General features: G+C 47.4%; 2 protein-coding genes across 3 annotated transcripts; one reads left to right on the top strand and one right to left on the bottom strand.

Annotated features, from left to right (window-relative positions):
- The first annotated feature begins 1,856 nt into the window (after positions 1-1,856).
- On the top strand, positions 1,857-8,718 carry csgalnact2 (chondroitin sulfate N-acetylgalactosaminyltransferase 2). Its single transcript, XM_061227812.1, has 7 exons — positions 1,857-2,512; positions 3,962-4,178; positions 4,587-4,688; positions 5,542-5,720; positions 6,449-6,543; positions 6,738-6,819; positions 6,973-8,718. Exons 1-7 carry the CDS (start codon positions 1,870-1,872, stop codon positions 7,263-7,265), a joined length of 1,611 nt encoding a protein of 536 aa, XP_061083796.1. The 5' UTR covers positions 1,857-1,869; the 3' UTR covers positions 7,266-8,718.
- A 1,077-nt stretch (positions 8,719-9,795) lies between these two features.
- On the bottom strand, positions 9,796-23,835 carry sec23ip (SEC23 interacting protein). 2 transcript variants are annotated; one of them, XM_061227810.1, is made up of 18 exons: positions 23,653-23,835; positions 20,865-21,421; positions 20,360-20,543; positions 20,026-20,219; positions 19,173-19,262; positions 18,862-18,982; positions 18,358-18,447; positions 17,691-17,829; positions 16,106-16,314; positions 15,693-15,793; positions 15,354-15,530; positions 14,712-14,807; positions 14,388-14,570; positions 14,100-14,255; positions 13,159-13,261; positions 12,457-12,639; positions 11,560-11,737; positions 9,796-10,331 (listed from the first exon to the last, which is right to left on the bottom strand). In XM_061227810.1, exons 1-18 carry the CDS (start codon positions 23,777-23,779, stop codon positions 10,250-10,252), a joined length of 2,970 nt encoding a protein of 989 aa, XP_061083794.1. In that variant the 5' UTR covers positions 23,780-23,835; the 3' UTR covers positions 9,796-10,249. The 2 variants fall into 2 exon arrangements, with proteins under 2 accessions (XP_061083794.1, XP_061083795.1); XM_061227811.1 differs by having other exon boundaries at positions 21,255-21,421.
- Positions 23,836-24,617: the final 782 nt, after the last annotated feature.

Genomic DNA, 24,617 nt, shown 5'->3' with positions numbered 1-24,617 from the left:
ACATATGAACCAAATATCCACAATAACATTTCTAAACGCATTCATTTGGAGATCTCGGTATCATGAATATCCCGATTCGCATCAGAATCGCTAAGTGGCGCTATGTACCTTTTCCCAGCATCGTTTACATCCGCAAGCGAATCCACCGAGGAAGAGCAGTCCGTTATAATTCGGCCCAAGTGTCCAGCGGTTTCCGTATGGTGTATTTACACACAGAACGAGGAACTGGAATAGATGTCATCATCTTCATTCTGGTAAGCGTTCGTAAGGATGTATTCAAAAATGGACGGAAATATGCATCATTTGTCTTTAAAAGATCGTGAATTCAGTGGCTAAAAGTTTTCGTTTTGAGCCAAGCATTGTAGCAATCTAACAGAGCTGATAGCTAGCGTTTTGTTGGAAATACCTTGGCTTCGCTCGCTTGTCGACTAGCTGGCTACCGAGACTTTTGTTTGAAAAGTTCCAATGCTCTCCGTTATAAATATTTGTAACTGGTTAATTTACTACCTCACTGACGAAATTACTTGAGTCAGTAATTTAGTTGCGCCCAGCATGGTCAAGTGACAGAGGCTAGCTTCTTTCTGGCATTTGGGTGGAATAAACCGTTTTCTTATTGGGCTAGCTTGCTCAATTAATGGATAGCCAATAGCCACCAACTAAACGTGGAACAGTCTAGACATTAACATCTCCATAGCCAAGTGCTGTTGACTTGTAATACGCTCAAGGCATCGTTATGAGATGCACAGACTACTTGGCAAGTAGCAGGCGTATTTGCTTGTAACACGAATATTGCACTGCGCAATTCCCTTTGAACGAATATTTTCCGGGGGTCGTGAGACGTAGCTAACTGGTGACGGATGAGCTTCTCTCAATGAGACGTGTCAGTGTTTTCTCTGACCGTAGCCTGGAAGCGGCTTAACCACTGCCTGGGTCACAAAACGTCGAGAGTGGATCAGAACTGTGAAATGTTTGTAGACTAACTTTGAAATATATATATATATATATATATTTTTTTTTTTTTCTTTCCCATTGGTTATTTCAATTGATGTAACGTTATCCGTGTTTTTGTAGGAGGCAACTTTGATTATAATCATCTTGTTGGCAAGCTGGTCCTTTATCTTTTGAACTGTTTTGCAGATATTATGATAATTAATTGCATTCTGTGTTTTCACCGGCTTTAGCTTTGTTTAACAAGGTCCTTGAGTAGATAATTTATGTTAAAGGGCTACTGACTGTCATTATCTTCACTGCATAGTTGACTTCTGTGCTGTATCCAATCTGATGAGTAATATCTAGCACTCTTGGGCTACATTCACATCTTTTAGTTGGACACAGGGCACTATATAGGCTTGTTGGGTTTGATGACACAATACAATTCTGAAATCAATGAACTTTTTTCAGGTTTAATCATCAAATGATAATGGACATCGGAGCATTAGCTGCTACAGAACCAAGCAACCCCCAGAGGAGTTTAACTTATTTCCTGTGAAGCAATCCCTTTAACTTCTTTCATGAGAAGGACATTTCAAAAGACTGCCGTGGATCAATTCATGAGAATTAAAGGTTGATTCCAAGAAATAGTCTGGCCAGAACCAACAAAAAAAACATTTTGATATTTTGTGGATATGTTAGTTTATGCAGTTGGTTTCTGCACGGATTACACATGACCTGGCTGATTGGGTAAGGTTTGCGCGGTCGGTATTCCTGCCCGCGTGGTTTAATGTGGGGAGAGCCTGGTGCCACGGGTCTTTGTGCTTCGGGCTGAGCGATGCTGGGCGGAGCGTGTTGAGCGGGGCGGGGAGCGGGGCGGGGAGCGGGGCGGGGAGCGGGGCGGGGAGCGGGGCGGGGAGGGCCCGGGGCCCGACGGCCATGGCCCGACGCGGCTGGCCGATCCAGGGCCGACTCCGCTGGCTGTGCTTGGGGACCTTCCTGCTGCTGGCGTTCCTGCTCTTCGCCTACCTGCTGGAGTGCGCGCCTCCGGCCGACTCGGGCCTGGCGCTGACCGGCCTGGGCAGCGAGCCCTACGGGAGGGACTACTACCAGGCCGTCCTGCAGGAGCAGGAGGAGCGCCACCAGAGCCGCGCCTCCAGCCTGAAGCGGCAGATCGCCCAGCTCAAGCTGGAGCTCCAGGACATGAGCGACAAGCTGAAGGCGCTGCAGGAGACGCGGGAGCAGGAGGCGCACCCCGAGGGCCGGGAGCAGGACCCCGGGGACCTGCTGGAGTACCTGCACGCGCAGATCGAGAAGGCGGAGGTGAGCGCGGGCGCGCGGCTGCCCAGCGAGTACGCGCTGGTGCCCTTCCAGAGCTTCACCATCACCAAGGTGTACCAGCTGGAGACGGGCCTCACCCGCCACCCCGAGGAGAAGCCGGTGCGCAAGGACCGGCGGGACGAGCTGACCGAGGTGATCGAGGCCGGCCTGGACGTGCTCAACAGCCCCGGGGAGGCCGAGGGGCCGGAGGACGGCATGACCGTGCAGAAGGCCGGCTACACCGAGAACGACTTCATCGAAGGTAGGAGCGGGGGGAACCCCCCGGGCGCGGGAGTTTCCCGGGTTTGCCCGAGTCCCTGAGGCGGGTCTGAACTCGTTAACGCATTTGTCTGACAAATATTTGTATCGGTCGGCTGGAGGTTGAAATTGCCCTTAGCCACGGGCAACGACGTTATTTTGAATTCGAGGGTTATGTCATCACGGAGCATTGTCACGGTAACCTGCCATGAGCCTTCGCCTCACTTCCCCGTGCCCGCTAGGGAACGAGCCGCACCCATTGGTAAATGGACTGCTTTTATAGAGTACTTTTATCCAAAGCGTTTTACAATTGGTGCCTCTTATTCACACACACACACACACACACACACACACACACACACACACACACACACACACACACACACGGCGATAGGCTGGGCTATCGTGCAAGGTACCAATCCGTATCACCAAGCTGCCATTTTGTTTTTGTAGTTTTCTACATTTTCTGTAGCATTTCAACTGAACCACACGGGGACCTATTACAGCTAGTCAGCCACCAAGGGCTAAATGGCTAAAGTGGAACTAAATGGTGCTTGTGTGTATATTTGGTCTCAATGCTACCAGTGAGCTAATGAATGTATGCATATTTATTCAGTGTCAGCCCTAATATTGAGCTAATCGATTGGTGCATATTCAGTCACTGCATTAATACTGAGCAAATCGATTTGGTTCCCAGGTGAATTTTTACTGCTGCAGAGATGGCAGCTAGAATGGAAAGGACCTGATTCTAGAGCTGTTATTTTTTGGGGGCAATTGTTTTTTCATAAAATAAAACCGATAGTCTGTAATAAATAGCATTTTGATCAAATTTTTGTGACATAGTGTAATTTGTTTAAAATCTTCTCTATATTTCGAAGCAGAAATATAGTAAATTCTATTTACTAAAGAATTATCTTACAAGTATGAAAGCTATAGTTGCATACATTTGTATGCCTGTATGAATATGGGCTATGAAACTGGGCTGGACTTGCAGATTCAGCTTTTTGAATTGCTACATTACCCCAGAAACTCAAACTAATGGCTGAATGGCTCAGTAAATAAACCATTCCACAGTCTAGTCATTGTGTGAGCACACACATGCAAAGCATATTTTAACCATTTTGAAGTCCAGTTTTTGCATTTTGCTTTTGAATACTTCATATTTTTGTGAGAAAAAAAAAAAATATATATATATAAAATTTGATACAGAATATTGTACTTTTTTCTCCCCCTGAGAAATCCAACCTACCCACCCCCTTCTGGGCTATAGAACATAGTTAGGAGACGATTCAAATTCAAACCCCCTGAAATCATAATAAAAACTTGTGCGCAGCAGCTGCTGAATGGCAGACGTTTGTGATTAGCCCCGTGAACGCGTGCGGTGGCGGTCTCCGCGTGGGTAATCCGGAGAGAGCGCTCCTGCTCCCTGAGTCACCCCGCAGCGTGTCCGCAGGGCTGTACCGGACGGAGCGGGACAAGGGCACGCTGTACGAGCTGTTCTTCGGGAAGGAAGGGTCCGCGGACTTCCAGCACGTCACGCTGTTCCGCCCCTTCGGCCCGCTGATGAAGGTGGCCAGCCGGTCGGTCGACACCGCCAGCCTCGTCATCAACATCATCGTGCCCCTGTCTGGAAGAACGGACACCTTCCAGCAGTTCCTCGTCAACTTCAGGTCCGACGTCTCGGCTGGCTTTTTCTTTCTCTGTTCCTGTAGTAGAATAGTGTATACAGTGAGCACCATAATCCATTGGACAGTGACACATTTTTTTGGTTATTTTTGTTCTGTACTCTAGCACTTTGAGTTTGAAAGGGTACAATGACAATGAGATTTAAGTGCAGACTGTCAGCTTTAATTTGATGGCATTGTCATCCCATATTGGCTAAACCGTTTAGAAATAACAGCACCGTTTGTTCTAATCCTTTTTAAATTTTATAAATCTAATTGCTTTTATCTTATTGGTAGTGTGAGGTACAGTGGTTCCGTGTATGCAATATGTACACTTTTGCCACACAGTGTGCATGTGTGTTTCTGATTGTGAGTGTGAGTGCAGGTGTGTGAATTATCAATCTTGGCTTTCAGAGACGTGTGCATAGACCAGGACAAGCTGGTGCATCTCACTGTGGTCTACTTTGGCCAGGAAGGCTTGCCGGAGGTTAAATCTTCACTGGAGCAAATGTTCAGGTCATTTTCTCAGAACTTTATTTTTAAAATCACGTACTTCATCTATAAAGTTGCCACATTGAACTGTATTGTTCTGGTTTTGGGTTTACTAACAAGCATTCAGTAATCCAAATGAGCTTTATTTTGAATGCTTCAACTTGGAGCTGGCTACAGGAAGTGAGGTTCAAATTTTCCTCATGAGATCTACAGTATTTGATTATCTGGCTGTTTGGATTCACAAAATCGACAGCTTGCAAACTGACCATCTGTTCTGTCTGATGTTTGTTTATTTTGCATGAATCGTAACTGAAGATTTTCGTTGCAGGATTCAAAGACCAAAACTAGTCGTCATTACCCTGATGTATATACTAGTTTGCTTTGTCAACATGAAGGTTAAAATAAATAAATATTCTCCAGCCGCACTTGCTATTTTAAAGCATCCGATTCGCAAGTGACAGCAGTTGTATTGACATCCAAAACCATGTACATTTTCCCCATCATGCCTCCGTTTTGGTTTCATCCAAATCAATCCCATTCAGGATTCGAACATTTATTTTTGATTCATATCACTGTTCATTTGGCAATAATTTATCTGTTTTAGTCTATACAGGGTATAGTACCCATGCAAGTGGCACACTTTACCACATATTAATGATTATTTATGATTGTCTGTGGTAAATTTTTTATTTTTTTACATTTTCAAACATTTCTTTTTTAATTTACAAATGTAACTATTAAAACCAATAAATTATATGAACATGACATTTTAAATATTTGATACCCATTTCAGGATAAAAACGTCTGCTCTGGCTACTTAACAAGCTGAACATACCCGTGCATTTTAAGTGAACGCTTTTTCTTTAAAACTTACCAGTAAGGAGAACTTCTCCAACTACACCCTTCTCCCGGTGAACGAGGAGTTTTCCCGGGGGAGGGGGCTGGACATCGGGGCTCACGCCTGGAAGAAGGGCGACGTGTTGATGTTCTTCTGCGACGTGGACATCTACTTCACTCCCGAGTTCCTCAACACCTGCCGCCTCAACACCGCTCCCAGTAGGTATCACAAGTGTAGGGGTCAGACATGCGTTCAAGGCGCCAAACCGTTACTGTTGAACGATTTTAAATGAACACTCAATTTAGTTCGCTACCAACGGCTTTTTAATACAAATGGAGGCGACTTCCGTCGAACAATGCCAGCTAGCTGATTCGTTGCTTAGCTCTAATAATTTTTTAAAGGTAAACAAACATTACATTGATTATCTAAAGTATAATAGCCAAATAATTGTTCACTTTTATTCCGCGCACTACCTTGTCAAACTGTTAGCTATTATTAGCTAAAATTCGAGGCGAACAGAATGTTTTTTTTAACGTTAACATTAGCTGTCTTGAACACACATCAGATGTCAGAGGTTAGCAGGAAAACTTCCGCTACGTCACTCACCCCCTTGGAGATGAAATGTGTAGGACTAGTTCCCTGTAACTTTAACAGGGCAACCGTAATACCGTATCACTTGCTGTGCATAATGTCCATAGTTCAAACTCCTAACAGACCCACTCCCACGACACAAACACAGCACTGCAAACACAGAGTCCACCAGTGACCTCAATTTGAGCCAGCTGACCCATGAAAGCAGTTATGTTGTGCAGAGGTTCGATTTAATCTGGGCGAAATAAAATTAGGTCGTGGTAGTTTCGAATTATATCTGTTCATCATAGTTGTGTTTTCTGCAGTTTGACGGCAACTTCAGTGGTCATGACAATTATATATATGTTTTCTACAGATAAGAGGGTGTTTTACCCTGTGGTGTTCAGCCTCTATAATCCGGCCATCGTTTACGGAAATCAGGACCTCGCGCCTCCCGTTGAGCAGCAACTGGTGAGTTCCAGAATTTTATTTTCATTTTGCATCAATTTGAATTTACTAGTAGAATATTTGTATGTATAATATGAGTTGCGCATAAATTAATATTATGTTCTGTCTTCTCTCTCTCTCACACACACACACACACACACACATTTATATAAAATTGTAATATTGGAAAATTAAACTCCCTGTTTATGACTTTTAAGATTCACAAAAAAGATGCTGGTTTCTGGAGAGACTTTGGCTTTGGAATGACCTGTCAGTATCGCTCAGACTTTCTCAACATCGGTAAGGTTTGCCCTAATTTTTTGCGTTGCTATATCAACTCAATCCCTGAACCAAGTACAGAGGGTAATGAAAAGTAGTCCAGTATACTACAGTGTAAATATAAGTCAGGTATTGTGTTGCCTAATATATATATTTTTTTTTTTCCCTTGGCAGGAGGCTTTGACCTGGAAGTGAAAGGCTGGGGCGTGGAGGATGTGCACCTGTACAGGAAGTACCTGCGGAGCGACCTGATCGTGATGCGCACACCTGTGTCGGGCCTGTTCCACCTGTGGCACGAGAAGCGCTGCGCAGACGAGCTGACGCCGGAGCAGTACCGCATGTGCATCCAGTCCAAGGCCATGAACGAGGCCTCGCACTCCCACCTGGGCATGCTGGTGTTCCGCCACGAGATCGAGAGCCACCTCCGCAAGCAGGCCTACAAGACCAAGGCCAAGGCCGAGGACTGAGGCCCGGGGCCCGGGGCCGTCCGGATGAACCCCCAGGACCCGACCCGACCCGACCCTTCCCCTCCCGGAACCGTGTATAAAACACTGCTTCAGTCGGTGCTCTGCGGTCCCCGGGCAAAGCCCCAAAGGGGTTTAGACGCAACAGACTTCCTGCTGGAATGCCGGGCGGTGTGAAGCAGACGGGACGCAGAGCAGAGTTGGTAGAGCGAGGACCGTCGTTGGGTTTACACGTGGTACGAAGCTTTGGAGCTTCCCACTCAGTTGAGCGCGCGCGATGTTAACGTGCGTCGATGCACAAACGTTTATTGACGCCTCAAGCCTGCAGACTGGTGTTTATAGGAGCGGCCAGGTGCGTTTGAGCTACGTCCACCGTACGGTTTCTTTGTATTCGTGTATATACTCTTGCATTTGCACTATATTTTGTAAAAACTGTGCCGTGTTCCGTAATCTGCGGTTTCAACGTTCCTGTTTCATGCGGACCGTCCTAATTCCTCCGAAACACGTGCTCTTATTCTGTGTCATTTTGAGCACCAAAGACGCTGCCACATACATGCTGCAACAGGACCCCAGAGACTTTTCAAGGTCAAAGTTCCTCCCTTCGCAATCATCGCTGAAGCCACATTGAACTGTCAGTATTTTCATCAAAAAGACAAAAAAAAGTACAATATTTGTTAATGCATAAGAACTAACAAATGTCTACAAAATAGTATTTTTTTTTGTTTTGTTTTTTTAGATTTGAATTTGTTACTTGACTAATATTTAGTAATTCTATGTTCAGTAGAATTGTTTCTTGAATGTAGATTCCTAAATGAGTATGTCTCTGTATGTCTGTACAGGGTTGCACAATCCCACAGTCATTTCATCGTTACAGAATGCTGTACTTATTTTCTTTATAACACAATAAGTATTATGGGAACCCAATGCAATCCCAGAGCACAGGTTACAGTAATATCGGTAGTGTGTCGCAGTGTTATTTTACTGTGTCAGTCGTGTGGCAGAAGCCCTGTCAGTGTTCTTATGACGCTCCAGCCTTCCTGAGGGCATCGTTTGAGTCCTTTAGGGCTGGTGCGGACGTTTTTGTCCCAAGTGTCGCGCTTCGTTTTCCGTGCCAATCCCATATTTTGTTTTTGGTGGATTAGCTTCGGTCCTTAAATTCCAAGGAGGTGAGCTGGACTTGCTGTAAAAGTAAAATCTTTTGTTGCCATTAAAGTACAGAGGGGGACATTTCCATCCCCCCCCTCCCCCCCCTCTAAGCAAATACATTTTGGTGCCAACTATTTGAGAAAATTTTGTTTTTCCCTGTTTGAATCTTTGGCGTATCATTGCTAGCCATCTGTCTTTCATTCACAACCAACTTTATCTTGATGTCATGTGTTTCTGGGTCTCCTTTTCAAGCTTACTGTCCATATCACCTGTTCGTAATTAGCTAGAGCAGTCGTTGAAAGTAATGGATTTTTCCCGTTCTGATTTTGGGTGTTCAGAGCCACAGTACTGCGCCGTTTACAGGTGTGGTATCTGCCTGAGTGATGATTCAGTCGGGATTCTGGGCCATCCGGGATAGACTCACCTGCATTCTTTACTTGATTGAGTGCCCAGGCGTTAATGCTCCCTGAACCTGAGGTATGACTGACTGGCTCTCAGCGCAGGTGTGCTGTGAACAGGTGAGTGTGCCCTTCAGAGGTCCTGTGGAGGTCTATGGCGGGGGGGGGGAAAGCCAGCACCAGTATGGAATACAGATCTGCATACAGGTGTGGAATGTCTCCAGCTTGTGGCATCCAGCTGAAGAGCAGAGAGCTGGAGGACTGATGAGCCCCTGGGAAAATAGGGGAAATACTCCCAGTACAAACAAACTGGCTAATCAGAAACATAAGGCTGGTGCAGACATCGCCCTGGATGGAAAACATCTGGACGTGCAGAAACCTGGGGACGGAGAAAGATTTGAGACGGCCTAAAGGGTCAGGAGTGTGCAATGGATTGGGCCACCAGTTTGTCTCCATGTGACCTGCAGGGATATACAAATGACTATCAACTTACGATTATGTAAGTGGTGCAAATGAGGGGCTTGACAAAGAGGTTATGGTGACCTCTAGTGGGCGGAGGACAGAAGTACAATATAAAAACAAGGGGAGAGACTAGTGGCACTCATTATAGGCCACCAACACTGGATGGTACAATGAGAATATGATGTGGATGTGGTCCCCTGTAAACAGCAAATAATGATTAGCCCTTATAAAAAAATAATAGTCACCAAAATATGACAGTGATCTGGGAATAACGGGACACGAGTACTTTCAACGTAAACGAGAACACGCATAATCCAAGGGTCTCTGCTTTTAAAGGAAACCTTAACTGTAGCATCCGAGAGGCCTAGTTTCCGTTTAGCTTACCCATTTCCTAACGCAGGACTCCCGTTTCGCAATTTCAACAACATTTCAAGTTGTGTGTGTGAACAAAGACGGCATGGATCGAATACACATATCATAAATAATTTCACCCCAAATTGGATACACAATCAGCCACAGAACACACCTGATATTAAAGTCTTTATTGGATGACTCTATGGTCAGCCAAGCGAACTATAACCCATCCAAGGGCAATGGTTGGTCTCCAGTTATGCAGAAATAAAAGGAATAAAACGATTTTGATACAAATTGGTGGATTAACTACAAGTAATATTCCAAAACCCCAATCGGTAGTTTAATTTTACATGATCAAAACACCATTTCTACAGCAAGTCTTCAGTTTAATTCGGTTGAAATGTTCTTTTTTTGGCCTCGACAAAATACAGATGAATATATATCTTAATACATTAGATTTAGGAAAGTGGGATACAAAATAAAAAATACAAAAAAGAAGGTATTAAGTTAATCAGCCTGCCTCGACAGTATAACTCAGTGTGAATGACACTACAGAGCTCAAACTCGATGGACTGGAGCTGCTTCAGAACATCTGTGACCCGCATGTGCAGATATCGAGTGTGTCTGTCAATGGGTCGACGGTTCGGGAGATATTCCCATGGTTTTGTAGATCTCCTTCAGAATCAAAAGTGCGGTGTCTTCAGACTCCCTGGGGCGGGGAAAAAAAACATAAGCATAAACCCAAGCACTGGTGAATATGGATTCAATGACATTATGAATATGGTGGTTATTCTTGTATTGACCCATTATTTTTTAGCAAATAAGCCATAGAAATATATGCATGTTCAACTGGACACTCAACACGTTCTTTTCGTACACTTAATACCAGTCATTGCTCCCTCATGGACTTCATTTTGTGGGTAGCCCAAAGGTAATGCTGCTTCGTTTATGGGTCAAAGCACTGCAGGTCTGTATGCAACATAGTATAATTGCATGGATTTGTATTCATAATCAAAATGACTCATAATTATATTACTTATTATTCAACCACATTCAACTGGTTGCTTTTGAAGATGACACAATTAGGCAGGGTCCTGCTACACCCCCACCCTGCATCCAGAGCAGTCCAACCAGGTACACGGTGCACACCTGAGCCTGTCCTGAGCAGGTGGGCTTTAGCAGGAGATAAACTCATACTCTCTGAGCTGCTTTAGCAGGAGATAAACTCATACTCTGAGCTGCTTTAGCAGGAGATAAACTCATACTGTGAGCTGCTGTAGCAGGAGATAAACTCATACTCTGAGCTGCTTTAGCAGGAGATAAACTCATACTCTGAGCTGCTGAAGCAGGAGATAAACTCATACTCTGAGCTGCTGTAGCAGGAGATAAACTCATACTGTGAGCTGCTGAAGCAGGAGATAAACTCATACTGTGAGCTGCTGTAGCAGGAGATAAACTCATACTCTGAGCTGCTTTAGCAGGAGATAAACTCATACTGTGAGCTGCTGAAGCAGGAGATAAACTCATACTCTGAGCTGCTTTAGCAGGAGATAAACTCATACTCTGAGCTGCTGTAGCAGGAGATAAACTCATACTCTGAGCTGCTGAAGCAGGAGATAAACTCATACTGTGAGCTGCTGTAGCAGGAGATAAACTCATACTGTGAGCTGCTGAAGCAGGAGATAAACTCATACTGTGAGCTGCTGAAGCAGGAGATAAACTCATACTGTGAGCTGCTGAAGCAGGAGATAAACTCCTACTCTGAGCTGCTGAAGCAGGAGATAAACTCATGCTCTCTGAGTTGCTGAAGCAGGAGATAAACTCCTACTCTGAGCTGCTGAAGCAGGAGATAAACTCATGCTCTCTGAGTTGCTGAAGCAGGAGATAAACTCCTACTCTGACCTGCAGGGCGCCATGGCGGTTTTGGCGACTCTCACCAGTAGCAGAGGTGGCTCTGGAGGGCGAACAGGTACTCGTTGAAGCTCTCGATGGGCTTCTCCTGCAGGACGTAGTCGATGCGCTTTCCACCGTTCAGCATCCCGATCTTCACCAGCGGGTCCTCCTCCTTGGAGGAGTCTGGGCTTTCCACAATCTTGTCCACTACAGAACCGCCGGCTGCAAAAAGCCGAACCGAAACATAACCAAAAAGAACGAAATCACCTACCAGAACCTCCCAGACTCCCTAAACTGCTGGAATAAAAACCGTTCCATTCCAGAACCTTCTACACTGGCTTCAAACGCAAGTCCCAAAATCACCTTCCAGAACTTCGGAAATTTTTTTTGGGGGGAAATAAATACCTAACCCCTCGGCTGAATTTTCAAAACTCAATTCATATCAAATTTGTATTTTGCAAACCAGGGTCACTTTGATTAGATGTGGATTGCCAAATTAACACTTCTGAAAAACTTTAACTCAAACCCAGAGACCTTACAAATCACCGCAACCCTACCAGCATTACCTCTGGACACTTAAAATGCACTTGTGACCAGTTCTCAGTTACTTTAGATCAGAGGTGCCCAATCTTATCCTATAAGGGCCGGCGTGGGTGCAGGTTTTTGTTTTAACCCAGCAGTCACACACCTGATTATACTAATCAGCTGTCTTAGTACTGTGCTAAAACAACAAGCTGCACACACACCGGCCCTTTCTGGATAAGATTGGATACCCCTGCTTTAGATTGTCAAAACTGGGATTAGAATGACCCTAATATATTCCACAAACTGCAGTTTAAATGTTCCAGACAACTGGAACATTTAAACATCTTTTAAAAGTAATATAGGATGACAGGATAATATAGTTGTTTCTGATTTCCGCACTGAAATGTCCCACTCACCGACTCCCTGTTTCTCCTCCTCCTCGATGATCTGATTGGCCACCTTCTCGAGCTCGGCCTGCAGCTGTGGGGAGGAGGTGTGTGCGCGGGCGAAGTCGTTGAGCGTCTGCCAGGCGGTCTTCAGGGAGCTGATGAAGCCGTGCTTCAGGTCCGAGCCCATTCTGCTGAGGCTCTCCTTCAGCTCTGAGAGAGCAGGGAGGGAGAGCGGCTAGCCACAGCACTGCTGACAACATCTACTAACTTACAACATTATTAACTACGGTTCCACTAATTACAAACACTTCTGCTAATTAACTACACTTGCAGTACTCAGCTACGCTCCCACAAACTTACAACACTTCCACTAATTAACTGCAGGAGGCAAGCCTGCTCGTCTGCCAGTCAGAAGGCTGCTGGTTCCCGGGCTGTGTCGAAGTGTCCCTGAGCAAGACACCTAACCCCCAAATGCTCCTGACGAGCTGGTTGGCCTTGCATGGCAGCCAATCGCTGTGTACGTGTGTACGTGTGTGTGTGTGTGTGTGTGTGTGTGTGCGTGTGTGTGTGTGTGAATGGGTGAAGGAGAGGCATCAATTGAAAAGCCCCTGGGAAGTGCTAAATAAATGCAGTCCATTTACCATTTACAACCTTAATTTTGCCTAATTAAAAGCACTCTTGCTAATGAATGCTCTCACTAATAAAAGTGGTTGTAGAGGAAGGCATTACCCAGGTGCAGTCTCTTCCTGCCTTTGTGATGGGGGATGAGCACGGGCTTCAGATCCAGGTCAGGAACTATCAGGGGCTCAATCCTGTAGGCCACCGGATCCAACTGCAACACCATTCAGACCGTCACTCCACCGTCATTCCCAGAACACCATTCAGACCGTCACTCCACCGTCATTCCCAGAACACCCTTCAGACCGTCACTCCACTGTCATTCCCAGAACACCATTCAGACCGTCACTCCACTGTCATTCCCAGAACACCCTTCAGACCGTCACTCCACTGTCATTCCCAGAACACCCTTCAGACCATCACTCCTCTGTCATTCCCAGAACACCATTCAGACCGTCACTCCACTGTCATTCCCAGAACACCATTCAGACCGTCACTCCACCGTCATTCCCAGAACACCATTCAGACCGTCACTCCACCGTCATTCCCAGAACACCATTCAGAGCGTCACTCCACCGTCATTCCCAGAACACCATTCAGAGCGTCACTCCACTGTCATTCCCAGAACACCATTCAGACCGTCAATCCACTGTCATTCCCAGAACACCATTCAGACCGTCACTCCACTGTCATTCCCAGAACACCATTCAGACCGTCACTCCACTGTCATTCCCAGAACTCCATTCAGACCGTCACACCACTGTCATTCCCAGAACACCATTCAGACCGTCACTCTTCTGTCATTCCCAGACCACCATTCAGACCGTCACTCCACCGTCTTTCCCAGAACACCATTCGGACCGTCACTCCTCTGTCATTCCCAGAACACCATCACTCCTCTGTCATTCAGAAAGAAAGAGAGAGAGAGAGAGAGGGAGAGAGAGAGAGAGAGAGAGAGAGAGAGAGAGAGGGAGGGAGGGAGGGGGAGAGAGATAGATGGAGGGAGGGAGGGGGAAAGAGAGAGAGAGAGAGAGAGAGAGAGAGAGACGGACCGGGTGGTAGATGTTGAAGAATCCCCTGCAGGTGGGCAGCTGGTAGGTCTCTTCGATCCTCTCCAAGCCCCTGACTGTCAGGAACATGCCGATGGGGGAGCCCAGGGCGAAGAAGCTTACCGGCTGGAAGTCCAGGGAGGGGTACACCACCGAGACCTGGAAGAGAGAGACAACACACTCACTACACCCGGCCCAGAGACCCTCAGCACAGAGTTCGCCTGGTACCAGAGACTGGCCTTTAAGCATTAAAGGGGTGTTGATGAATCAATGCAAACTCTAAAAGCATACCTGTCCTGTGCCAACTTCAAAGTAGTCGTAGTCCACAGGCATGGAGGAGACCGCCCCATGGACTGAGAGGGTCCCTGCGGTGGACTCTGATTGGACGGGATGGGGTGCTGGGATTGGCTCAGATTGGATGGGAGGGGCCAGGGGAGGAGGAGGGGCATTAGCTGCTCTCTGTGCTGCTTTCTCCTGAGCGTAAAAAAAAAAAAAAAAAGGTGTGGGACGAGACTTACAGATACATCGCACACTCGCACACACTCGCACACACTCGCACACACTCGCACACACTCGCACATCACAGGACATTTGGAGAAAAAAAAAAGAACAGACCTGCTTGCTGGCTCGTTCCTTCACAAATTTGGCGATCTTTTTCCTGGGCCCGAGAGGAATCCCCATCTCCTTCAGATCCTCCACTGTACACATGAGCTGTGGAAACAGGAGAGGAGCGGTCAGGAACCTGCCCAGCAGGGCTATGGGGATTAGACATACAGCTCTAACGGGTTAGGAGGGCCACTCAAAGCACTCTGTTCAAACTCAAGACCCTGCCCTGAGAGTTGGGATTTTGTTTGACTGAGATGATCTCGCTCAACTAAAGCACCGAAAGGAAATGTTCAGAAATGAGGTGCTTGTGCTACTTTCTGTGTGCATGCTGCTGGATACAGGACACACACACACTGGAGTCTGGCCAGAAAAACTTAGCATTGGCACTGATACCAAACCTAGTGGTTTAGGTACATGACTGGGACGGGGAAGGTTGGGGGGTCATGCCCTGGTGTAGCCACAATACGATCCACACAGCAGTTGGGCTCTTAGCTCCACATTGCTCCTGGGGGGGGGGTTGTCCCCTGCTGAGTCTAATCAACTGTAAGCCGCTTTGTATAAAAGCATCAGCTAAATAACTAATGTAATGTGTAACATAAAATGTATAATCCATATATAAACCAAAAATAACCCATCAGGAGCAGCTCTTACGAGGGACTCCATGTCGACCTTCTCGTCCTCCAGGGTGCTGAGGTAGTCTGAGAGGCTGAGGTGCTCAAGCACGGCGCTCAGGTCCGGAAACTCCTCCCCTTCCTCCGCCGCCGGCTCCTCCACCGGGGGGGGCGCCTGGCCCATAATGCCGTTGGTCTGAGACACCGAGCTGGCGGCCTATGAACAGGGGCAGTGCGTAACTGATGAGGCTGCTTCAACAGGCATCAGCAACAGCAACAGCAACCGTAACAGCAACAGCTGTCCTCGCGTGAATGAGCCAGGAGCTTCCCAGGGTTGTAAATGGTGAAAATGGTGGTTAAAATGGACATTACAGAATACCTGTTTTTCCTCCACAGGCCTCTTTCCATTGGCGGGTGAAAGGGCATGTGACGGGGAGCCAGTCTTCTGATTGGACAGCAGATCGAACAGGATGAGAGAGCCTACAAAGCAAATTGGAAGACACTTAAAAATCCACATCAATCAATCTGCTTTGTGTTTCTGAATGACAGGGTGAGTATAGTGACTGACGCTGGGTGAGATGTGGTGGGGGGGGGTTTAACAGGGTGAGATGTAACACGGTGAGTAGGGTTAGGGCTGAGACGTGACGGGGTAAGATGTGACAGGGTGAGTAGGGTTAGGGCTGAGACGTGACGGGGTAAGATGTGACAGGGTGAGTTGGGTTAGGGCTGAGATGTGACGGGTTAAGATGTAACAGGGTGAGTAGGGTTAGGGTCAACGGCAGTGAAGCAGACCTAAACTGTGCCCTGCCACAGAGATGCCCCCTCTGAACTGGGGGTTCCTCTGCTGGAACAGGGTGTACAGGCGGTTCATCTCCATGGCGACGGTGTCCATGATGGTCTGGCAGTAGGTGGGGCTGTTGTAGAAGAGCACGTCCAGGAGCGTCTCGTTGGTGAAGTGCCTCAGCCGGCCCGTACTGGGGAGTGTGATCTTCTTAATCCTCCTGCAGCGGCCAGAGAAACCCGTCACAATGTGCCCCGCTGTGCCCCGTCACAATGTACCCCTCCGTGCCCCGTCACAATGTGCCCCGTCACGCTGTGCCCCGACACAATGTACCCCGCTGTGCCCCGACACAATGTACCCCGCCGTGCCCCGTCACAATGTGCCCCGCTGTGCCCCGTCACAATGTGCCCCGCTGTGCCCCGACACAATGCGCCCCACTGTGCCCCGACACAATGTACCCCGCTGTGCCCCGACACAATGTACCCCGCTGTGCCCCGACACAATGTACCCCGCTGTGCCCCGACACAATGTACCCCGCTGTGCCCCGACACACTGTATCCTGACACACCCGAGCCACACTGTACCAAGTCAGAGAAGCCTCTCTGTCTCTGTCTCTGTCTCTGTCTCTGTCTCTGTCTCTGTCTCTGTCCCTGTCCCTGTCCCTGTCCCTGTCCCTGTCCCTGTCCCTGTCCCTGTCCCTGTCCCTGTGGGGTGTGTAGGAGGGGGGACTCCATACACATGCTGTCCTGGAATGGCTGGTGCAGAACTCTTGTTCAGGGCCTGTGAGGTGCTCTCCCCATGCGCACGCTGGTGAATAAACATCGGGGTTTGGACGTACTGTTCTCTTTCACTCTCTGCGTCTGCTGGAGTTTGACCTGGGGCTTCCATCAGCACTTCAGCTCAAGTTAAGGACAGTGAGAGTGACTTACTGTCCAAAACATTCATAAACTGCGCCAGAGCACAGGCGACGTGTGAAAAGAAGACCCTTGGTCAAGAGAGATGGCAGGAGTACACCCAACCTAACCTAAACTGCATGTCTTTGGACTGTGGGAGAAAGCCAGAGCACCGGGAGTAATGCAGGAGGACACAGGTGTGTTACCCGTCCACACAGGTGTGTTACCCGTCCACACAGGTGTGTTACCTGTCTACCTGCCCTCACCATGCAGGAGGACACAGGTGTGTTACCCCTCTACCTGCCCTCACCATGCAGGAGGACACAGGTGTGTTACCCCTCTACCTGCCCTCACCATGCAGGAGGACACAGGTGTGTTACCCGTCCACACAGGTGTGTTACCTGTCCACACAGGTGTGTTACCCCTCTACCTGCCCTCACCATGCAGGAGGACACAGGTGTGTTACCCGTCCACACAGGTGTGTTACCCCTCTACCTGCCCTCACCATGCAGGAGGACACAGGTGTGTTACCCGTCCACACAGGTGTGTTACCCCCCTACCTGCCCTCACCATGCAGGAGGACACAGGTGTGTTACCCGTCCACACAGGTGTGTTACCTGTCCACGCCGGTGTGTTACCTGTCCACGCCGGTGTGTTACCCCTCTACCTGCCCTCACCATGCAGGAGCACACAGGTGTGTTACCTGTCCACGCCGGTGGCGTCTCCATGCAGAGCCGTGTGCCACTGCACGGGCAGGAACTCCACACGGCTGATCTGCCGCTCATCATGGGCGGGGAAATGACTGTGCAGCAGCTTCAGAGACACACTGCGGAAGTCATCCACTGAAACACACACACACACACACCATCATCCACTGGAACACACACACACACACACACACATCATCATCCACTGAAACACACACACACACACACACACACACATCTACTGAAACACACACACACATCATCATCCACTGAAACACACACACACACACACATCATACACTGGAACAAACACACACACACATCATACACTGAAACACACACAACATTCACTATAAGCACACAATCCACTAAAGAATGCACACACAATACAGTCACTATCATTCACTACAAATGCACACATCATCCACCATAAAACAAACACGCAATCCACTACAAACACACTCCAATTTGGCCTAATAAAAATGACAGTAAAATGAAAAATGCTCTAGAGCGAATTTTTGAATTTAGGCTGTATCCTACACATACAATACCTGGGGATGTGCATATAAAACCTGCATTCAGCCAGCTAGCTATACACCTATTTATAACTCCTAAAACTGTTATAGCCAGGTCATTAAAACGCTTCAGGGCGGACAGACTTACCGCACTCCACCATGGTCCTGAAGCGGAGATCACACACGGGGCCGATCCCGTGCACCATGAACACCAGGTGGTCCACCTGCGGCAGCTCACCTGGAGAACAGCACAGCTACAGTCTCATCTGAGGTGTGCCATGCTTTAGACCAGCACGCCGGTGAACGACAGGCCTCACACAGAGCACAGCAAATAACCTCTCACAGAGCACCTTCTACACCGATAGTGCACCGTTAAAACAGTGAAGATCTGCACTGCGCTCAGATGAAAGCAGTGCTTTTACACTTCACATCACTATCAAACCCAGACTTTTACATTTTCTGCGCAGGAGTAAGAAGCAAGGGGAGTAGGAGTGCGAACCACTGGAGATAAAACTAAGGCTTGTTTTCGACAGCAGAGAGAAAGGTAACTAACATCTAAAACATTCACCCGCAGCGGGACCTTCACAAGAGCGCCATCACGCCAGCGTTTCCATGGTAATAATGGCCCATGAGGAGACGAGCATCACCGTACCGTCTGGGATCTCATCGTGGTCGTCGTCGATTCCCCGCTTGACGACGCGGGGGCGGGTCTGGCCATCCTGCGTGGTGCCCCATTCGTCAAGCACTGCGGAGGCCTGGAACTGCACGATCACCTGACAGGGAAAAGGACCAATCAGAGCTCAGCACGATCACCTGACGGGTAGTGGGACCAATTAGAGCTCAGCGTGATCACCTGACGGGTAAAGGGACCAATTAGAGCTGAGCTGGGTTATTACGCTCCCCTGATACCATGTTTAAAATGGTGAATTCTACAGAAGGATGACCTCGTCGTGTTGGTTTTACCTTGGGGTTGTGCATTACAATCGTTTCCCCCGTAGGAAACTCCAGTCTTCGGTGCCACTGATTCGTGAAGACTGCTTTCTTATATTCACTCTGAGGAGGAGAGGCATTGGAGATTCATCAGTTTCAGCAAAACACTCAAAATGCCCAACTATCAAACAAACAACTGTTTCTGCTTTGGGAAGAGTGACTGTGTGTTGGCAACGCTGTGAATAAACGTTGAGAAATGTTCGTTATAACAGGTCTGTGTTGTCAAGGGTATTATAACAGGTGTGCTATAACAGATGCATTATGACAGGTGTATTAATACAGGTGTTATAAAAGGTGTACTATAACAGGTGTGTTATAACAGGTGCATGATGACAGGTGTGTTCTGACAGGTGTAATAAAAGGTGTACTATAACAGGTGTGTTATAACAGGTGCATGATGACAGGTGTGTTCTGACAGGTGTAATAAAAGGTGTACTATAACAGGTGTGCTATGACAGGTGTGCTATGACAGGTGTACTATGACAGGTGTGTTCTGACAGGTGTGCTATGACAGGTGTACTATGACAGCTGTGCTATGACAGGTGTACTATGACAGGTGTGTTCTGACAGGCATGTTCTGACAGGTGTACAGTAACAGGTGTGCTATAACAGATGCATTATGACAGGTGTATTAATACAGGTGTACTATGACAGGTGTACAGTAACAGGTGTACAGTAACAGGTGTGCTATGACAGGTGTGCTATAACAGGTGTGTCCTGGCAGGTGTGTTATAACATGTGTGTTCTGACAGGTGTGTTATAACAGGTGTGTCCTGACAGGTGTGCTATGACAGGTGTGTCTTGGCAGGCCGGCGGCGGGCCACACCTCCAGCTTGTCGCTGAACTCCTCGCAGTAGGGGATGAAGCGGCTGTCGGTGTCGCCCTTATAGAACCAGGTGCAGCGGCGCACCTCTGACGGCTCCTCCTCCCAGAACACGGCGCTGCGCAGCCGGTCATACAGCTGCACGTCATAGCGCCCCCCGTCTGTGCGCACCTGCACGCTCTCCGGGTCCGGCTGGACTGTTTACACACATGCACACACATATACACAAATATATACTATATACACACAAATATAATACATACACACATATATACACATCACCACGCTCTCTGGGTCCAGCACAGGTAACTAAGCTAAGCGTTCACTCTGAACCCACCAGAGTTGAAGGTCTCCTCCAGCTGCACAGAGTCCAGGACGCTGAAAGGAAGCCAGATGTTCTTGGACTCGACGTGTTTGCAGAAGAACCAGTGCGGCTGGACCTGCTCGTACACAGGGTAGGTGTACGGCATGGTGGGCGGGGCCGGGACAAGGGGCCCGGCGCTGATTGGAGGAACCTGACCCTGTGTGGGTGGAGTCAATAGATGAGTTAATTGTGTAATTAACTGCTTTCATTGATCAATTAAGTGCTGAGTAACAACAAAAGCCAGCACACCCTGCAGCTCTCCAGGACCAGCAGTGAGGACCACTGGTGTACCCCTAGCCAGCAATATATAATGCATTTGTACCTTTTTTGCTGGGAAAACATAGTACTTTGTACCGAAAGAGGACATTACTGTACATTCAGGGTACATTTGGGAAACACGGTCCTTGAAGAACAAACATACCCCCCCCCCACGGTCACTGTATCTCTGAGAGTGCAGGACGGCCCGGAGCTCCCCTACCTGTGTGGGGGGGGGCATCCCGGGCTGTGGGAGGGGGGGCGCAGCGCTGGGGGGGGTCGGCGGGGGGAACCCCGCGTGCTGCAGCTGGGGGGGGGCATGGTGCGGCTGCAGTTCGGGGGGGGCCAGGTAGGGGTTGGCGCGGCTGCTCAGGGGGGTGTGGCGGTAGGGGTTGTACCCCTGGGGGGGGGCCGGGGGGGAGGGGGAGCTCTGCTGCGGCCTCTGGAAAACCGCAGTTCCAAACTGAGACACCGGGGGGCACTGCTGCGCGCTCAGGAGCGGCGAGGCCGCGGCGCCGGGCTGAAAGGCGGGGGGGCCCTGGGGCAGCGTGGCGGGGGGCTGGGGGAGGGCGGCGGGGGGCAGGGGGGAGGGGGCGCGGGCCGGGGCCGTCACCGCGGGGCCGAACGGAGACGCGGAGGGGCCGGGCCGGGCCCCGATGCAGGCGAACGGGTCGTTGCTGTTGGCCGCGCCGGAGAAGTAGTTCAAGGTGGACGGCTGCGCCGGGATTCCACTGCTCTGCCCAAGGAAACTGTCCTCCTCCCCCACCTCCACCGAGTCATCTGAGGGAGACAGACGTGTCACACATTAATATCAATATTACCTTTCATTAATTACAGCTTTCAGTGTGAAACCTCAAACATTCAGCACTTCGGCTTTATGACCCAGATGAGGGGTTAAGAGACCCTGGTCCAGGAAAGCTGCAGGGTGCCATATTGAATATAAAAATAACAGATTTCATGAAGTCATCGGATTTTTGCTATAAATGCCAAAACCAGTCAGTCTTCATTCTGCCTACCAGGAAATATCAGAGTGTGACAAGAGTATGGATGGGATGGGGTATATTATGACAAACGTTCTGCCTTTCCAAAGTTTTACTCATATGTTTTCAGACATTTCAGGGGCTTGATTAGGGAAATGTAACATAGTGGCACACGTATGGGAACACAAGTCCAAATGCAGAGGGGAGGATTTAGAGAATAATTGTTAAAAGGTTTCTCTTTCAGTTTCCATTGCCACACGGTTACTGTGCTGTTAAACCCAGAGCAAGCAGCTAAAGCACTGGAAGAGAGAGTAAGAGAGCACGGGGAGAGCATGTGCAACAGGTAAACCCTTACTTCAGGGTTAAGAAACTCCTACTTCAGGGTTCAGTAAACCCCTACTTCAGGGTTCACCTGCAAACATGAATTACCCCAGGGAATAGAGGATGTGTGCTGACCTAGTTCTTTTTTTCCCCCAGCATTTAGCAGAATCCGTATTTTGTTACTTATGTTCATGTAAATCTAAACCAGTGGTCCAGTGTATGCTGGCTTTCATTCCAACCACATCAGCAATCCCAGAATTGTAATAAGCAAAAACAGGGGCACGAATCTGAGAACCACTGATCTAAGCAACACATCACTTAATTTGTTTTCACAAGTTACAAAATGTACAATTTTAAAACTGTTGTGCTTGGAAAAAACCACCCTTCTGATTTGGCAACATCTCACAGAAACAAGCAAACATCTGAGAGCATGAAGCCAGGGAAACACACAAACTTCATATTGGTCTGAAAATTACCCGATTGACAGAAGACAAGTGTCTGTACAAGCACCATTTACACCAAAATACTGAAATAATGATCAAAGATGAAACAATCAGGGCATTATGCCCATCTACAGTTTAAACAACAAAAAAAGCATTCAATTTTTGGGTCGATTTTTCCTTCAACCGGTTCAGTGGTGACAGCCCCAGAGAGAACATCCTGAATGAACAGGACACGGGAAATGTACCGCAGGGTATAAACGTGTTTGTTTTAGGGCTGCACGCCACATGCGTCGCAGGAGAGCGCAGGCTTGTGTACACACAGGCAGATGAGTGGGAGAAATCACAGCACCGAACACGGACACACACAGGACCGGGGACGACGACGGGGAATAAGCATTTAAACTACATCTATAAAAATGTCTATCCTGTCAGCTATATGGAGCCGGCTAGGGTAATGAGCTCAACAGTGCACAGTGGGTTATATTACCCCAAACCACAAACCTGGGGCATGCTTGTCGTGTAAATTAAGTACAGTACGTCTACTCCTGCAACCTTCACCCCAACACATACTCGGCAAGACTAACTTTTCAGGATTTAAAGTTCTGCCAAGCACACAAAACAAATGAAGACCTGTTTGTGAAGTAAATGGTGGATCTAGGCAAGCCATGATCAACATTACACAAGAACACAGAGCTGCTTCATTTTAATTTGTTTTTCAGTGACGTATGCAACACGGAATACCAAAAGACAGTTTATTGTCCAACCGAATAACTCAAAATCAACTTCACTTATCTAACGTACACCATATTTTTAGAAAACAACCATCATACCATTTAGCCTAATACATTCCAAAGAATGATGTAGGCTAGTGTATGGTCACACAAATACGGGGTGACTATATTATACATAAATAACTGATCATTCCTCATGAACTTTTTTGTATCTAAACTGACACCTCCTGGATTTATAAAGGCCTCCTTTATCAATTCGGCCTTATCAAGTCTGAGTAAACTGGGAGAAATCCGCTAACGTCAGCTACGTTAGCGACAATGACACGACAGCGGATGGACAGTGATTTCTAAATGTTTTCGGTCGGGGGCTAGTTTTATTTACACAGAGCAAGGCTGCTGAAATGTTAGTAATGTCCCGTTACGTAGGACACAAGCGGCGAGTGAACCGAGAGTGAAAATGATGAGGTGGCTCAACTAGCTACACAATCCAGCTAGCATAAGGGAGTTCTACTTCCCATTCCCTTTAGCGAACTTACCTCCCGATAGGACAGCAGGTCCACACGCTTGACTGACAGGAATGAAAGGTAAATTGAAGTTTAATTGTGGTGCCGTAGTGAAAAGTAAATTTGTACTTGAACTCGTATTATTTTTCTTCTCTGCCATTTTCAAACAAAACACAACCGGTGTCGTGAGCTAGCTCACTGGCTAAGCTCTCCAGAGAATACAGAAAGCTCGATTAACCCGAAGAAGAATCTCACTTCCGGCAATGTTTCCCCAAGCGAATTTCAGAATAAAAGCACAATGCAAATCTATTCAAAACATACTTTTCTGGATGATTCGACATAACTGGTGTGAAAATGAAATAGTGTTCTAGTGTAGAAACTACCAGATTCAGCCAGAACCATTGGAAAGCATATCCCACACATGAATTTTGTTTGGGAGACGTTGAATATTATGCACTTAGCGTATGGAAGTATCACTATTTAGGATGTCAAAATAGCATTAGTACGTGCGATTGCTGCATAAAATAGTGAGCTAAAACGACCTGGATGTCACACTACATTCGGCATGAGTATCCCACAATGCACTTGGTTACAACCCAAGTAACTGAGGGCAGTGTTCAAACCAAAGTGGTGAAATAAATGTCTTACGATGTATTACATTTAACGAGCAGTTAAGATCAATGGAAATATTTACATTTAGAATCTTTTTTCTGTTTTCTTGTAGGTGTATGAACACCATTCAAACTACCCTTTCCATAATACTATTCTTATGCACAACAATGGACAAAGTTCTACAACCATATATTTAAAAATTACATTCATTTATTTTGATCTCAAACCCAATAAAAATCATAATCATAAATATTTATGTGTTGGCACAGGGATGGATATATATATATATATATATATATATATATATATATATATATATATATATATATATATATATATATATTTCCTAAACCCCTAAATGAAATAAAAAGGCTGTTCATAGCAGC

This window comes from Conger conger, chromosome 18 (assembly GCF_963514075.1).
Source record: "Conger conger chromosome 18, fConCon1.1, whole genome shotgun sequence".
Lineage (NCBI taxonomy): Eukaryota > Metazoa > Chordata > Actinopteri > Anguilliformes > Congridae > Conger > Conger conger.
Note: the sequence above shows the minus strand (reverse complement) of the source record. Positions and strands in the feature narration are given on the sequence as shown.

What these genes read in the sequence shown, in the direction of transcription:
- sec23ip (XM_061227810.1), bottom strand. Translation starts at nt 23,779, where the DNA reads ATGGCAGAGAAGAAAAATAATACGAGTTCAAGTACAAATTTACTTTTC. An exon ending in GGAGGAGACCTTCAACTCTG is followed by an intron (nt 20,220 to 20,359) that starts GTGGGTTCAGAG and finishes GTGTGTAAACAG; the next exon opens with TCCAGCCGGACCCGGAGAGC. An exon ending in GGCCTGTGGAGGAAAAACAG is followed by an intron (nt 15,531 to 15,692) that starts GTATTCTGTAAT and finishes CCCTGTTCATAG; the next exon opens with GCCGCCAGCTCGGTGTCTCA.
- csgalnact2 (XM_061227812.1), top strand. Translation starts at nt 1,870, where the DNA reads ATGGCCCGACGCGGCTGGCCGATCCAGGGCCGACTCCGCTGGCTGTGC. An exon ending in TCACTGGAGCAAATGTTCAG is followed by an intron (nt 4,689 to 5,541) that starts GTCATTTTCTCA and finishes AAAACTTACCAG; the next exon opens with TAAGGAGAACTTCTCCAACT. An exon ending in CTCCCGTTGAGCAGCAACTG is followed by an intron (nt 6,544 to 6,737) that starts GTGAGTTCCAGA and finishes ATGACTTTTAAG; the next exon opens with ATTCACAAAAAAGATGCTGG.